This window comes from Ornithorhynchus anatinus, chromosome 8 (genome assembly GCF_004115215.2).
Source record: "Ornithorhynchus anatinus isolate Pmale09 chromosome 8, mOrnAna1.pri.v4, whole genome shotgun sequence".
Classification (NCBI taxonomy): domain Eukaryota; kingdom Metazoa; phylum Chordata; class Mammalia; order Monotremata; family Ornithorhynchidae; genus Ornithorhynchus; species Ornithorhynchus anatinus.
In genome coordinates, this window is record NC_041735.1 from 33,449,293 (window position 1) to 33,464,322 (window position 15,030).

The window sequence follows — 15,030 nt, forward strand, 5'->3', positions numbered from 1 at the left end:
TTATTCCAGTCCCTCCCAAGACGTCTCCTTACCTCTACCTAACAGACCGATTAATGTCTTCTTAAAGTAACTTTATCTTATAGAGTAGGATGCCCTGCACCTCATACAAATTCCTTGGGGTCGCTTTTATTTCTCTTTTATTTCCCACTTGTGCAACCTGTCAGATTGCCTCTTCAAATGAATGGTAAAACCAATCAATCCATCCATCAATGGTATTTATTGAGTGTTTATTTAGTACAGGGAACTGTATTCAACACTTGGGAGAGGAGAATGCAAACGTCTACTGTGAGAGAATGAATACTGCCCCAGGGTCCAGAGCTCTGTGGACTGCTGATATATCAAAGAGTCCGTATCCACATATCCACACAGACACTTCGTGGCAGTAGAGTTTTGGCCGAGGTTAATTTGATAATGTTATTGAAGTGCTTACTGTGGGCCAGACACTGTACTAAGTGCTGGAATAGACACAAGGTAATCAGGTTGGACACAGTCGATGTCCCAGATTGTCTCACAGTCTCAAACCCCATTTTAAAAATGAGGTAACTGAGGCACAGAAAATTGAAATGACTTTCCAAGGGTCACACAGCCAACAAGTGGTGGAGCTGGGATTGGAAACTAGGTCCTTTGACTCCCAAGCCTGCGCTTCTTCCACTTGGCCACATTGTTTCTCTACTTGTGGTTCCTCCCTAGGTTGGTGCAAATACCATATGGGTTCACAGGCATGGGATCATTCTGTGCCCTCAACACCTCTGAGTACAATGTCCCCCATTTTTCTGAGGACACCAAGGGATAGACTCCAGGAGTTAATCCCCCAAGTTGAGCTTAGGTCTCTTAGAGGCCTCAGAGCATCTTCGCTATGCCTTTCAGTTGCCCCTTCTCTCCTTTTCCTTTTCCTGTAACTGTGGTGACCTCACCTCCACAGCCATGGTCAACGGAATCATGACTGCCTGCTGGGCCTACCTAACCTCCTGGAGGCTCTATCCTCTTCATTTGTGGCTGTGGCTGTGGCTGTGATATCAGTCAATCATATTTATTGAGCATCTATTGTGTGCAGAACACTATACTAAGAACTTGGGAAAGAACAATAGAACACTATGCCAGAAACATTCCCTGCCCACAGTGAGCTTAGAGACAAGAGGCAGAGACACACATCAATATAAATGAATGAATTACATATGCATACTTGAGTGCTGTGGGGCTGGGGGGCGGGGGCGATGAATGAAGGGAGAAAGTCAGGGCAAGCAGAAGGGAGAAGAAGAAGAGGAAAGAAGGGCTTAGTCAGGGAAGGCCTGTTGGAGGAGATGTGCCTTTGATAAAGCCTTGAATTGGGGGAGTGTAACTGTCTGCTACACTGAAGGATGGAGGGGATTCCAGGCCAGAGGAAAGACATAGGCGAGAGGTCTGTGGTAAGATAGATGAGACTCAGGGACAGTGAGATAGCATTAGAGGAGGGGAGTGTGTGGGGTGGGTTGAACTAGGAGTGTAGCCTGGGGCAGCAGGAGTGGGGCAAGGTGATTGAGTGCTTCAAAGTCATTGGTGAGGAGTCTCTGCTTTGTGTGGAGGAGTAGGGAAATGTCCTGAACTCTTTTGTAGAATAATGATCTGGTCAGCAGAGTCAAGTATGAGAAGCAGCGTGGCTCAGTGGAAAGAGCACGGGCTTTGGAGTCAGGGCTCATGAGTTCGAATCCCAGCTCTGCCACTTGTCAGCTGTGTGACTGTGGGCAAGTCACTTAACTTCTCTGGGCCTGAGTTCCCTCATCTGTAAAATGGGGATTAAGACTGTGAGCCCCAAGTGGGACAACCTGATTCCCCTATGTCTACCCCAGCGCTTAGAACAGTGCTCGGCACATAGTAAGCACTTAACAAATACCAACATTATTAAGTATGGACTGGAAAGGGGAGAGACTGGAGACCTGGAGGTCAGCAAAAGAGATTGATGCAGTAATCAAGGCAAGATAGGATACGGGGTTGTCGTATTCATTCACTCATTCATTCATTCATTCATTCAATAGTATTTATTGAGCGCTTACTATGTGCAGACCAGTGTACTAAGCGCTTGGAATGAACAAGTCAGCAACAGATAGAGACAGTCCCTGTCCTTTGACAGGCTTACAGTCTAATCGGGGAGACAGACAGACAAGAACAATGGCAATAAATAGAGTGAAGGGGAAGAACATCTGGTAAAAACAATGGCAACTAAACAGAATCAAGGTGATGTACAATTCATTAACAAAATAAATAGGGTAATGAAAATATATACAGTTGAGCAGACGAGTGCAGTGCTGAGGGAATGGGAAGGGAGAGGGGGAGGAGCAGAGGGAAATGGGGGGAAAAGAGGGTTAAGCTGCAGAGAGGTTAAGGGGGGGTGGTAGAGGGAGTAGAGGGAGAAGGGGAGCTCAGTCTGGGAAGGCCTCTTGGAGGAGGTGAGTTTGAAGTAGGGTTTTGAAAAGGGGAAGAGAATTAGTTTGGCGGAGGTGAGGAGGGAGGGCGTTCCAGGACCGCGGGAGGACATGGCCCAGGGGTCGACGGCAGGATAGGCGAGACCGAGGGACGGTGAGGAGGTGGGCGGCAGAGGAGCGTAGTGGGCGGGGTGGGCAGTAGAAAGAGAGAAGGGAGGAGAGGTAGGAAGGGGCAAGGTGATGTAGAGCCTCGAAGCCTAGAGTGAGGAGTTTTTGTTTAGAGCGGAGGTTGATAGGCAACCACTGGAGGTGTTTAAGAAGGGGAGTGACATGCCCAGATTGTTTCTGCAGGAAGATGAGCTGGGCAGTGGAGTGAAGAATAGACTGGAGCGGGGCAAGAGAAGAGGAAGGGAGATCAGAGAGAAGGCTGACACAGTAGTCTAGCCGGGATATAACAAGAGCCCGTAGCCATAAGGTAGCCGTTTGGGTGGAGAGGAAAGGGTGGATCTTGGCGATATTGTAAAGGTGAAACCGGCAGGTCTCGGTAACGGATAGGATGTGTGGGGTGAACGAGAGAGACGAGTCAAGGATGACACCGAGATTGCGGGCCTGAGAGACAGGAAGGATGGTCGTGCCATCCACAGCAGATACTGGTAGAGTACTGGAAACTCTCCAGGTGTGATAATAATAACGATGGCATTTGTTAAGGTCTTATTCTGTGCCAAGCATTGTTCTAACCGTGCAGTTGATCCAAGATAATGAGGTTATCCCGCTTGGGGGTCACAGTCTTATTGCTCATTTTACAGATGAGATAACTGAGTCAGAGAAGTTAAGTGACTTGACCAAGGTCAAACAGCAGAAAAGCAGCAGTGCCAGGATCAGAACCCACCCCCTCTGACTCTCAATCCTGTGCTCTTTCCCCTAAGCCACACTGCTTCTCTAATCCTGAGAGGGCCTGCATATACTATATACTATATATACTATATACGAGAAGCAGCATGGCTCAGTGGAAAGAGCCCGGGCTTGGGAGCCAGAGGTCATGGGTTTGAATCCCAGCTCTGCCACTTGTCAGCTGTGTGGCTGTGGGCAAGTCACTTCACTTCTCTGTGCCTCAGTTCCCTCATCTGTAAAATGGGGATGAAGATTGTGAGCCTCATGTGGGACAACCTGATTCCCTTGTATACCCCAGCGCTTAGAATAGTGCTCTGCACGGAGTAAGTGCTTAACAAATACCAACATTATTATTATTATTATTACTCATTAATACCATCGATAGATTGATTTAATTGATCATGAGGTCTAAAAGAGAAGGTGTAGTCTTCATGTAAACAATGTCTGAACTCTTGCTCAACTTCATCTTTCTCCAATGCACTCTGTCATACCTTTACGTCATCCCATTTCTCTGTCTGTACTCCCCAGTGCAAATGTCCTCTTTAATTCCTTAAGTCGTTGGATTTCTAAATCAATCCATCTCCCCAAATTTCCTCCCATTATTCCACTCCCTCTCAAGATGTCTCCTTACTTCTAGCAAATGCACTGATTAATATGTCTTTTTAAAGTAACTTTATCTTACAGAGTAGGCTGCCCTGCACCTCACACAAATTCCTTAGGGTCTCTTTTATTTCCTGCTTGTGTCACACCTCAGGTTGCCTCCTCGAATGAATTATAAAACCAATCACTCAGTGGTATTTACTGAGTGCTTATTTAGTGCAGGAAACTGTGTTAAGCACTGGGGAGAGGAGAATGCAAAAGTCTAGTTTGAGAGAGTGAATATTGCCTCAGGGTCCAGAGGTCTATGGACTGCTGCGAAATCAAGGGTCCATGTCCATGTGTCCACACAGAAACTCCTTGGCATCTTAGTTTTGGCTGAGGTTGATTTCATAATGTTATTTAAGTGCTTAATGTGGGCCCAACACTGTACTGAGTTCTGGAATACATACAAGGTAATCAGGTGGGACACAGTCCAAGTCCACGAGGGCTTCACGGTCTCAAACTCCATTTTAAACATGACATAACTGAGGCAAAGAAAATTGAAGTGGCTTTCCAAGGGTCACAGAGCCAACAAGTGGTAGTGCTTGGACTAGAACACAGGTCCTCAGACTCCCAAGCCTGCACTTCTTCCACGTGGCCACACTGCTTCTATCCTTATGGTCCCTCCCTAGGTTGGGGAAATCACCATACCGTTCACAGGCATGGGATCGTTCTGTGCCCTCAGAGGCTCTGGGTACAATGTCCCCTATTTTTCTGAGGACGCCATGGGACAGACTCCGGGAGTTCATCCCCCCACTTGAGCTAAGTTCTCGTAGAGGCCTCAGAACTACTTCTCTATGCCTTTCATTGGTCCCTTCTCTCCTTTGTCTTTTCCTGTAACTGTGGTGACCTCAGTTCCACGACCGTGGTCAAGTGACTCATAAATGCCTGATGGGCCTCCTTAACCTCCTGGAGGCTCTAGCCTCTTCCATTAAGGCTGAGATGTCCATCAATCATATTTACTGAGCATGTGCTGTGTGCAGAACACTATACCAAGAACCTGGGACACAACAGTACAACACTATGCCAGACACATTCCCTGCCCACAGTGAGCTTAGAGTCAATAACCAGAGGCAGACATCAATATAAATGAATAAATTACATATTCGTACTTGAGTGCTGTGGGGCTTGGAGTGAGGATGAAGGAAGGGAGCAATTCAGGGCATGCAGAAGGGAGAGGAAGAAGCGGAAAGGAGGACTTAGCCAGGGAAGGCCTCTTGGAGGAGATGTGCCTTCAACAAGGCATTGAAGGAGGGGAGAGTAATTGTCTGTTGGATTTTAGGATGGAGGGGGTTCCAGGCCACAGGAAGGACGTGGGGGAGAGGTCTGTGGCAAGATAGATGAGACTGAGGTACGATGAGAAAGTTAGCATTAGAGGAGGGATGTGTGTGGGCTGTGTTGTACTAGGAGGGTAGCAAGGTGCAGTAGGAGGGACAAGATGATTGAAAGCTTCAAAGCCAATGGTGAGGAGTTTCTGCTTGGTGTGGAGGAGTGGGGAAACGTCCTGAACGTTTTTGTAGAAAAATTATCTGGTCAGTAGAGTGAAGTTTGGAGTGAAGAGGGGAGAGGAGACAAGAGTCTGGGATGTCAGCAAAGAGACTGACGCAGTAATCAAGGCAGGATAGGATAAGCAGTTGTAGGAACATGGTAGCAGTTTGGCTGGAGAGGAAAGGGCAGAATTTAGCAGTCTCATGAAGGTGGAACTGACAGCACATTGTGTTGCATTGAATATGTGGGATAAAAGAGAGGGAGGATTAAAGGATAAGGCCCAGGTTACGGGCTTGTGAGAAAGGAATGGTGGTGGTACTCTCTATGGTGATAGGAAAGTCAGGAGGAGGACAGGGTTTGGGTGGGAAGACGAGGAGGTCTGCTTTGGGCATGTTGAGTGTGAGTTCACAGGTGGACATCCAAGTAGAGATGTCTTGAAGGCAGATGGAGATGAGAGACTTAAGAGAGGGAGAGAGGTGGGGGATGGAGATGTAGATTTGATTCTCATCTGAATAGAGTTGATAGTTGAAGCCATGGGAGCAAATGAGTTCTCCAAGGGCTGGGTGTAGTTGGAGAATAGAAGGTGACCGAGAAGTGAACCTTGAGGGAAACCCACAGTAGGGGGTGGCAAGTAGAGGAAAAGCCTGTGAAAGAGACTGAGAATGAATTGCCAGAAATATGGGGGAGAAGTAGGTTGATGCACATGGCCTCCTTTTTCTCCAGGAGGACACATCACTTCCAGGACTGCTTGGAATAGAATGGCCCCTTTTTTTCCTTGCTGACCTTATTACCTGGAGTGCAAACCTCTTCTACAAAGTAAGTGCCCCCGATAGGACATACAAAGACCACTGTTGGCCCTCCTTTTGGAGTCCCTTTAGGTCCTAGATTGACATCTTGGCTGACCTCCAGGGGTGCCTTGAGTCCTTGAAGGGCTCACCCCAATTTTGAATATATTTGACAGTAAACTCACTTCTGAAGACCTAGGCCTACAGGGCTGGTGGTCAGCCTGGGGTCTTGCTCATCTTCATCAGGTGATCGATTCAGGACTTGAGTCCTACTTTTCAAGATCGTGCTCATAGAACCATGGTTTGACCCTCCTGTAGAACAGGAAGGGGAGTCTGTGGTTCCAGCAAGCTGGACTTTATTGTCTGATGGAGTAGTCCAGCAGGCTGCCTGTCCCGGGACACAGTTCAGCACTATACCCCCATCACTTCTCCCTGTCCTCAGGCTACTCCATCAAGGTAGCAGCCCTATCTGGATTAGGATAATTGTGTCTCTTCAATCTCTCTTCCTAGTTTACTTCACCCTTGTCTCTCATCTGGTCTCTCTTGTCTCTTCTCCAGTCCTTCCAGGACACAGTAAGCGCTCATAAATATGGTTGAATGATAGGGTGGGCTCCTTTCCACAGTGATTTGGTGATCATGTAGGCAGAAGCAGTATGCTATAAAATACAATAGAACGCTTTCACTGTCAACATTTCAGTCTCAACAGCATTATTCATTGAATGCTTATTATGTGCAAAATATTGTGCTAAATGCTGGGAGGAAAGTTCATGAACGATATAGATAAAGGAGCAGGGCAGCCTCCAGTGAGCATATATGAGTCAAGCTGTGCCCACTGAATGACTACTCCCCAACTGGAACAGGGGCCTGGGCGGGCCATGGGAGAGAGTGGAGAGTAGATTCTCTCCAGGATGTTGGCTCCCAGAGATTGGGTGGTTCACTCTGGGGCTTTGGCTCAAAATACCCCTGGCCATCGGCTGCAGCTGCTTGTTAAGGGTCCTTGTGTCCTATATATGTGCTGGAATTCCTTGAATTGACCATTCAGTCTGTAGGTGTCAGGTAAGCAGTGGGCATAATATGCTGAGAAGTTCAAAAGGCTTTTGAAACCTGGGTTGATCAAAATGGATTGTGGAAACTTGACCATTCCCTACCAATCTGACTGACATACTTCATTTTGGATCCTTTGCAAGTTTTCTTTTCATCTCCAGGATCTAATTCTCATGTTTCTCATCCATCCTGATTTCTCCAGTGTGCTCCTGTAGAAATTTATTTCTGAAATGATGGCTGTTGATGTGGCTCAGGGAGTTAGTTTCCTCTACCAGACTGGACTAGGTATCCTGGGGAACTCTCTCTTCATCACACTCTACCTCACGTCGTTCCTCCTGGGTTCCAAACTGAAGTCCACAGACCTCACCATCATCCACCTGGCCATGGTCCACACCGTGATGCTTCTTACAAGGTGGATCATCATGGCATCAGGGATGTTGGGGCTGCACCTTGTCCAGAATGATGCTGAGTGTAAGCTCTTCATCTATGTCTACCGCATCACCCGCGCCCTCTCCATCTGCACTACCTCCTTCCTGAGCGTGGTCCAGGCCATCACCATCGGTTCTAGCACCTCCTATCTGTTCCAGCTCAAGGTTCAGATCCCAAAAGCCATCTGTCCTGTCTTAGCCATCTTGTGGATTCCCAACTCACTGATAAGCACCAACCTTCTGTTCCAAATATTCGCCTCTTCCAATACAACCAACACGGATACCAACTGTTATTTGGTGCCTATAAACACACTCCTGCAGGGGTTGATTCTCAACTTCATGGCTCTCTGCGACATCCTCGCCCTGGGGCTCATGAGCTGCTGCAGTGGGTACATGGTCCTTCTCCTGCACCGACACGGGCACCAGGTCCAGCATCTTCACAACCCCAGCCAAACCCCCAAAACATCTCCAGAAAGACGAGCCACCCAGACCACTGTGCTGCTGGTGAGCTGCTTTGTAGTTTTCTACCGTGGAGACCTTGTCTTTTCCATGTTTCTAGGGACATCCCTGAAGAATAATGCTGCCCTCTCCAATGCAGCCATGTTTATAGCCAGTCGGTATGCCACTATCAGCCCCTTTGTATTGCTCACCTGTGACAGAAGGGTCATTAGGTTCCTAGATGATTTTCTGGGGAATAGAACCCTCAAATCCCCTCAGACCAGAGTGCTATCTGCCAGACCTCTTTGATAAGGAAATCGAAGTGGAGTCAAGCTAAGCACTCTGCATAGATCTCATCTCTCTGCCAATCTCTAAATCGGGTCCTGACCCTGGCCTGGAAAGCCCTCCCCTTCGATCTGACAGACAGTTACTCTCTCCACCATCGAAGCTTTACTGAAGGCTCATCTCATCCAAGAGGCCTTCCTTGTCTCAGCCCTCCTTTCTTCTTCTCCCACTGCCCTCTGCATCACCCTTGAATTTAGAGTTATTCTTTTTTTTGACCGCTCCCTCAAAAACCTATGTACATACGTGTAATTCATTTATTTATATTAGTGACTGTCAGTCTCACCTTGTAGACTGTAAGCTCATTGTGGGCGGGGAATGTGCCTACCAACTCTGTGTATTGTCATGTCCAAAGAGTTTAATACAGTGCTCCACACATAGGAAGCTTTCAATAAATTCAAACGATTGATTGTTACACTGATTTTGAATTCAGTCTGGTTTACTGCAGAACAACCAAACACCAGGAGGAGGTGGTGGAAGGAGGAGGCTGGGTGGCAAGGTGACTTGGAATGGCATAGGTGGTGGGAGTGGCTCAGTGCTAACCTCATCAAAGTGGAACTTAAGATCAAGGAAGACAAGAAGAAGGGGCTGTCAAGAAGGAGCCAGACAGAACCTGACTGGGGGTGTAGCACTTAGTATCGCCAAGTACTATATAAAATACTGAGATAAATGCAAGATACTCACATCTGACACAATCTCTGTCCCACATGGAGATCACAGTAAAAGGGATAGAGAGAATAGAAAGCTCACCCCCATTTTATAGTCCTTTTCCCCATTAAATCAAATGGGAATAACATCTCAACCAAGAATTTAACAGGCAAAAAAGGTGTTGGGGTGTCCCGAGTAATTGTTATATTTTTGTATTTCTCTCGCTACTTTCATGGTTTTTAACCTAGCGAGTGAGGGAATGAACAAGGTAAAGACATGTGAGTGGAACAGGGAGGGGCAGATGGACAGACAGTAGATACCAAAAAATACCTTCTAGATTGTGAGCTCCTTATGGGCAGGAAATGTATCTACCAACTTTATTGTACTGGACTCTCCCAAGCACTCAAAACAGCCGTGCCATTTCTTTGCTGGGCAAGACAAGTTAAATGAAAATACAGGAGAGATGTTATCTCAATTGACTCTGTTATTCAAAGGAGAAAAAATTAGGTCCCCACAGTCCCAATTCATGATGACTGTAGGGAAAGTCAGCCTAGAGATCTTGGAGTGCTGGAATGAACTCTGCATGCTTAAGACTGAGCTCTTTATCTTAATAATAATAATGCTGGTATTTGTTAAGCGCTTACTATGTGCCGAGCACTGTTCTAAGCGCTGGGGTAGACACAGGGGAATCAGGTTGTCCCACGTGGGGCTCACAGTCTTAATCCCCATTTTACAGATGAGGGAACTGAGGCACAGAGAAGGTAAGTGACTTGCCCACAGTCACACAGCTGACAAGTGGCAGAGCTGGGATTCGATCTCATGAGCCCTGACTCCAAAGCCCATGCTCTTTCCAATGAGCCAAGCTGCTTCTCTTCCCTCCCAAACTCTGTCCTCTACCTGACTTGCATGTCACCCTCTCACACTCCTCCTCATATATCTCAAGGGGTTGCCTATCAACCATTGCATGAAGCAAAAATTCCTCACTCTTGGCTTCAAAGCTCTCTGTCCCCTTGTCCCCTCCTACCTCACCTTCCTTCCCTATTCCTACAGCCCACCTGGTACACACGACTCCACTGGGGCAGCTAACCCCCTCACTCAGCCTCGTTCTCACCCATCCCCCCGTTGACCCCTGGCCCACATCCTGCCACTGACCCAGAACGCCCTCCCTTCTCAAATCCACCCAATTAACTCTCTTCCCCTCTTCAAAGCTTTACTTAGAGCCCACCTCCTCCAGGGGGCCTTCCCAGATTTAACCATCCCTTTACGTCTGCCCCTTCTCCCCTCGCCATTCCCCCTACCTCTACTCTACTCCCTCCTCCTCCACACAGCACTCATATATATTTGTGCATATTATTTATTACTCTATTCATTTTATTAATATGTTTATATATCGAAGATTCTATCTATTTTGATGGCATTGATGCCTGACTAGTTGTTTTTTTTGCTTTATGTCTCACTCTTTTAGATTGTGAGCTCCTTGATGGGCAGGTATTGTCTCTATCTGTTGCTGAACTGTACATTCCAAGTGCTTAGTACTGTACTCTGCACACAGTAAGCGCTCAATAAATATGATTGAATGAATGAATAAAAATATTATAGTTTGATGGCTTTGGTGTTTGTGATCACTTATTGACACACACAAAAAATAGTGTTTTTTTAATGTGTTTTCCATGTGCCAGGCACTGTACTAAGCAGTGGGGTTGATATAAAAACATCCAGCTGGACAGAGTCCATGTAATCTATGGGGCTTACAGCTCTAACCCCTATTTTCCAGCTGAGGAAGCTGAGGTACAGAGAGGTTAAGTGCCTTGCCCAGGGTCAGTCAGCAGACAAGTGGGGGGGCCATGATTAGAGGCCAGCACCGCTATTCCCAAGCCTGGGGTCTTTCCACTAGGCCAGACTACTTCCCGATGTTGATGTTGAGTATGGTTCGGGCATTATAATAACAGAACTGCTCAAGGAGTCGGATGAGTCACTTATGGAAGGACCATGTCCCACGACCATAGGGAAGTTTGGACTCAGCTACCCTTCTGTGGATCTTCAGGTGGGCTAGAACTGTTTTACTTCATGCTCCTCTACTTCATTCCTCATTATCTCTCGAATGAATAGGAATATATTCTCTCTCTTTTTAAATCTCCATAAACACCCCCCACACACACACACAAACACATGTATCTCTCTTCATTAGGGATACACTGTTACATGTATGTTTATATACATGTTCACTTATCTCTATCCCTTTGAGATATCGCTAGGCAAGTGTAAATCAATGAGTGCATTAATAATGTTAGTAAAATAGAAGTATATATCTGCGTGGTGAGAAAATAGAGAATCAGTGTTTCAGATCTGCTGTGCTAACTGATTGCAAGTTCCACACTCTGTTAATCAACCCATCAGTGGTACTTACTGAATGCTTAATACATGTGAAGGGGAGTTCCCTAGTGGAAAGAGACTAGTCCTGGGAATCAGAGGAATCCTGGTCCTGCCATTTTCCTGCTGTGTGACCTTGGACAAGTAACTTAACTTCTATGTGCCTCAATTTCCACACCTGTGAAAGGAGGATTCAATAGCTGTCTTCCCTCCTGCTTAGAATGCAAGCACCATGAGAGTTATGGGTTGTGTCTGATCTTGTATCCACCCCAGCACTTAATGAAGTACCTGGGACTTAGAAAGAGCATAACAGATAGCACGATAATTATCATTAGTATTAGTGCTGTTATAATTATGATGTTCATTATTATTATAATTTGGTTCAGGAAGCCAGAAGAACAGCGGCCCTTCTGTGTCGGGCCAGTTGTTCTAATGCACAGACACAGGTGGTTTCTTGACACTGGGGACTCCCCATCTCCTACTCATGCTTGACAATGTCAGGATCCAGCTAGTGAAAAGGAAATCACTGGACTGGAGGGAGATGAGCACATGAAACCCTTCCCTATAAACACCCACCTGACCACCACCCAGGGACAAGAGAAACTTGGTTCTGGAATCAAATGGCAGCACGGTGAGTTTCTCCTTCTTGCCGACTGTATGGTCAGACAGGAGAGGAGATCATCTTTTTTTGTGAGCCAAAGGGGTCATGCGGACCTGGACCTGGAGAGGACTGGTCAACAAAATCAGTAGGTAACATGACTGTTAGAAGTGGCCGTTCCCCCAAAGCCTGACAATTCATTCATTCAATAGTATTTATTAAGCACTTACTATGTGCAGAGCACTGTACTAAGTGCTTGGAATGTACAATTCAGCAACAGATAGAGACAATCTCTGCCGAAAATTGGACAATTACACTACCCCAGCTTCCTCGCCAGACCAAGGCAGATTTCTCATCCTTCCTTGGTCCCTCTACCCTCTATCAGATGGGCTGGCTGTACTGAGAGAGCCACCTGCTTCTGATTCTATCCTCAGTCACTTTCTGCATCATTTTCCTGCCTCCCAGCTGCATATCCGGCACAGGCTTCTCCCTCTCAGATTTGGGGACCTGTCAGCAGAGAGCCAGCACTCTTCCCAGGACACCCGTTCCCCCCCCCCCCCCACCATATTTTCAGCACGTCTCTCCAATTTGTGGTTGAGACAAACCCTTTCTCACTTCTCCCTGTCCCTCTGCTCTGCTCCCAGAGCTGCAGGAACACTTCCGCTGGGGCTGGTCACAGGCTGGGCAGGGGAGAAGCAGCGTTGCTCAGTGGAAAGAGTACGGGCTTAGGAGTCAGAGCTCATGGGTTCGAATCCCAGCTCTGCCACTTGTCAGTTGTGTGACTGTGGGCAAGTCACTTAACAAAAGCAGCGTGGCTCAGTGGAAAGAGCCTGGGCTTCGGGGTCAGAGGTCATGGGTTCGATTCCTGGCTCTGCCACTTGTCAGCTGGGTGACTGTGGGCAAGTCACTTAACTTATCTGTGCCTCAGTTACCTCATCCGTAAAATGGAGATTAACTGTGAGCCTCACGTGGGACAACCTGATTACCCTGTACCTACCCCAGCACTTAGAACAGTGCTCTACACATAGTAAGCACTTAACGAATACCAACATTATTATTCTCGATGCCTCAGTTGCTTCATCTGTAAAATGGGGATTAATTGTGAGCCTCTCGTGGGACAACTTGATTACCTTGTATCTACCCCAGCACTTAGAACAGTGCTCTGCACATAGTAAGCACTCAACAAATGCCAACATTATTATGGGTTTGAGGGCCACTAGACTGGGTCTTTTCCTGAAATTAACAGGTTACTGCAGCCGTTCTCTCTTCTCTCTCAACCCTTGATTGAAAGGCAAACCCTGCCCCCCAAACACTCTAACACACACATGGATTCACCAACACACAAACACACACACATGACACCAACATACACATGCACATAGACAAATATATCCCTAGGACTCTAGCAGGCCATTACATTCTCATTTCACCTACCACCAAAAACAATCTAGTCCCTCAACAATTCACTGGACTAAACTATTCCCAAATCTCCATAAGAATGATTTAATTCTTTATGCTCTTAATATTTGCATTTAGGCTTTTAATAGATTCAAACAGTCATTCAGGTTGCTGTTTTATCTTAATCCACTCTCCCTCTTTCCTTCTCCCCTGTTTACCCTGGGCTCCAGCAGGCATGGGTTATCATCACTAATTTTCCTTAAACCCAGTTCCTTCCAAGTCCTAGCTGCTTACAACGTCTGTTGAATCCTCAGTGAGTATCAGTTTTAAAGGATTCTGATTCCTCCTGTAGATCTGCTCCTGCACATAATAACATCCTAGGGTGATGAAACCATCTCCCTAAAAAAGACTTCCTCTATACTTTATACTGCACTCAAAATGAGTTTATTTAACTTTAACAAAATCTTTGGCAATCTGGTCTTACCACATCCTGGTTATCTAATAATAATAATAATAACGTTGGTATTTGTTAAGCGCTTACTATGTGCCGAGCACTGTTCTAAGCACTGGGGTAGACATAGGGGAATCAGGTTGTCCCACGTGGGGCTCACGTCTTCATCCCCATTTTACAGATGAGGGAACTGAGGCACAGAGAAGTTAAGTGACTTGCCCACAGTCACACAGCCGACAAGTGGCAGAGCTGCGATTCGAACTCATGAGCCCTGACTCCAAAGCCCGTGCTCTTTCCACTGAGCCACGCTGCTTCCACTGAGCCAGGCTGCATCTAGCCTCTGTTCATCATCTTCTAGCCCACTGGTTTCATTTCCAGATTCACTGAAAGGCTCATCCTGACTACTGGTGACACTTCAACCACTTAAAGAGTAATTTCACAAATTAATATTGCCATATGGTAGGCAGACCAAGTCTTGGATGGGAGTGTTCTTTTTATCCTTTTAATAATTTGTGTAAAATGTACTTAAATTCACTCCTGAAAAGTGCTAAGAAGTACAAGACTAATTCAAAGACAACATTTACTTTGCGACCAAACTCTCTTTTTGTTTTTTGATCTTGTATTGGTGCAGTCGTGCTTTGTTATATAACTTTATTCGGTTTAGATTGGGAAGCAGCGTGGCTCAGTGGAAAGAGCCTGGGCTTCACAGTCAGAGGTCATGGGTTCGACTCCCGGCTCTGCCACTTGTCAGCTGTGTGACTGTGGGCAAGTCACTTAATTCTCTGTGCCTCAGTTACCTCGTCTGTAAAATGGAGATTAACTGTGAGCCTCACGTGGGGCAACCTGATTACCCTGGATCTACCCCGGCGTTTAGAACAATGCTTTGCACATAGTAAGCACTTAACAAATACCATTATCATTATTATCATAAGTAATGATAATAATAATAATATTGGTATTTGTATAGTTTGGTATAGTTTGTATAATTTGGTATAGTTAAGTCATCTGTAAAATGGGGATTAAGTCTGTGAGCCCCACGTGGGACAACTTAATTAGCTTGTATCTACTCCAGCGCATAGAATAGTGCTTGGCACATAGTAAGTGCTTAACA

At 46.3% G+C, this 15,030-nt stretch overlaps 1 protein-coding gene across 1 annotated transcript; it reads left to right on the forward strand.

The window, feature by feature from the left end:
• The first annotated feature begins 7,476 nt into the window (after positions 1-7,476).
• Positions 7,477-8,421, forward strand: ORNANAV1R3109 (vomeronasal 1 receptor ornAnaV1R3109). Its single transcript, NM_001253501.1, has one exon. The coding sequence runs from the start codon at positions 7,477-7,479 to the stop codon at positions 8,419-8,421; it is 945 nt and encodes a 314-aa protein (NP_001240430.1).
• The last annotated feature ends 6,609 nt before the right edge of the window (positions 8,422-15,030 follow it).

Coding starts and splice junctions, on each gene's coding strand:
- ORNANAV1R3109 (NM_001253501.1), top strand. CDS start 7,477: ATGATGGCTGTTGATGTGGCTCAGGGAGTTAGTTTCCTCTACCAGACT.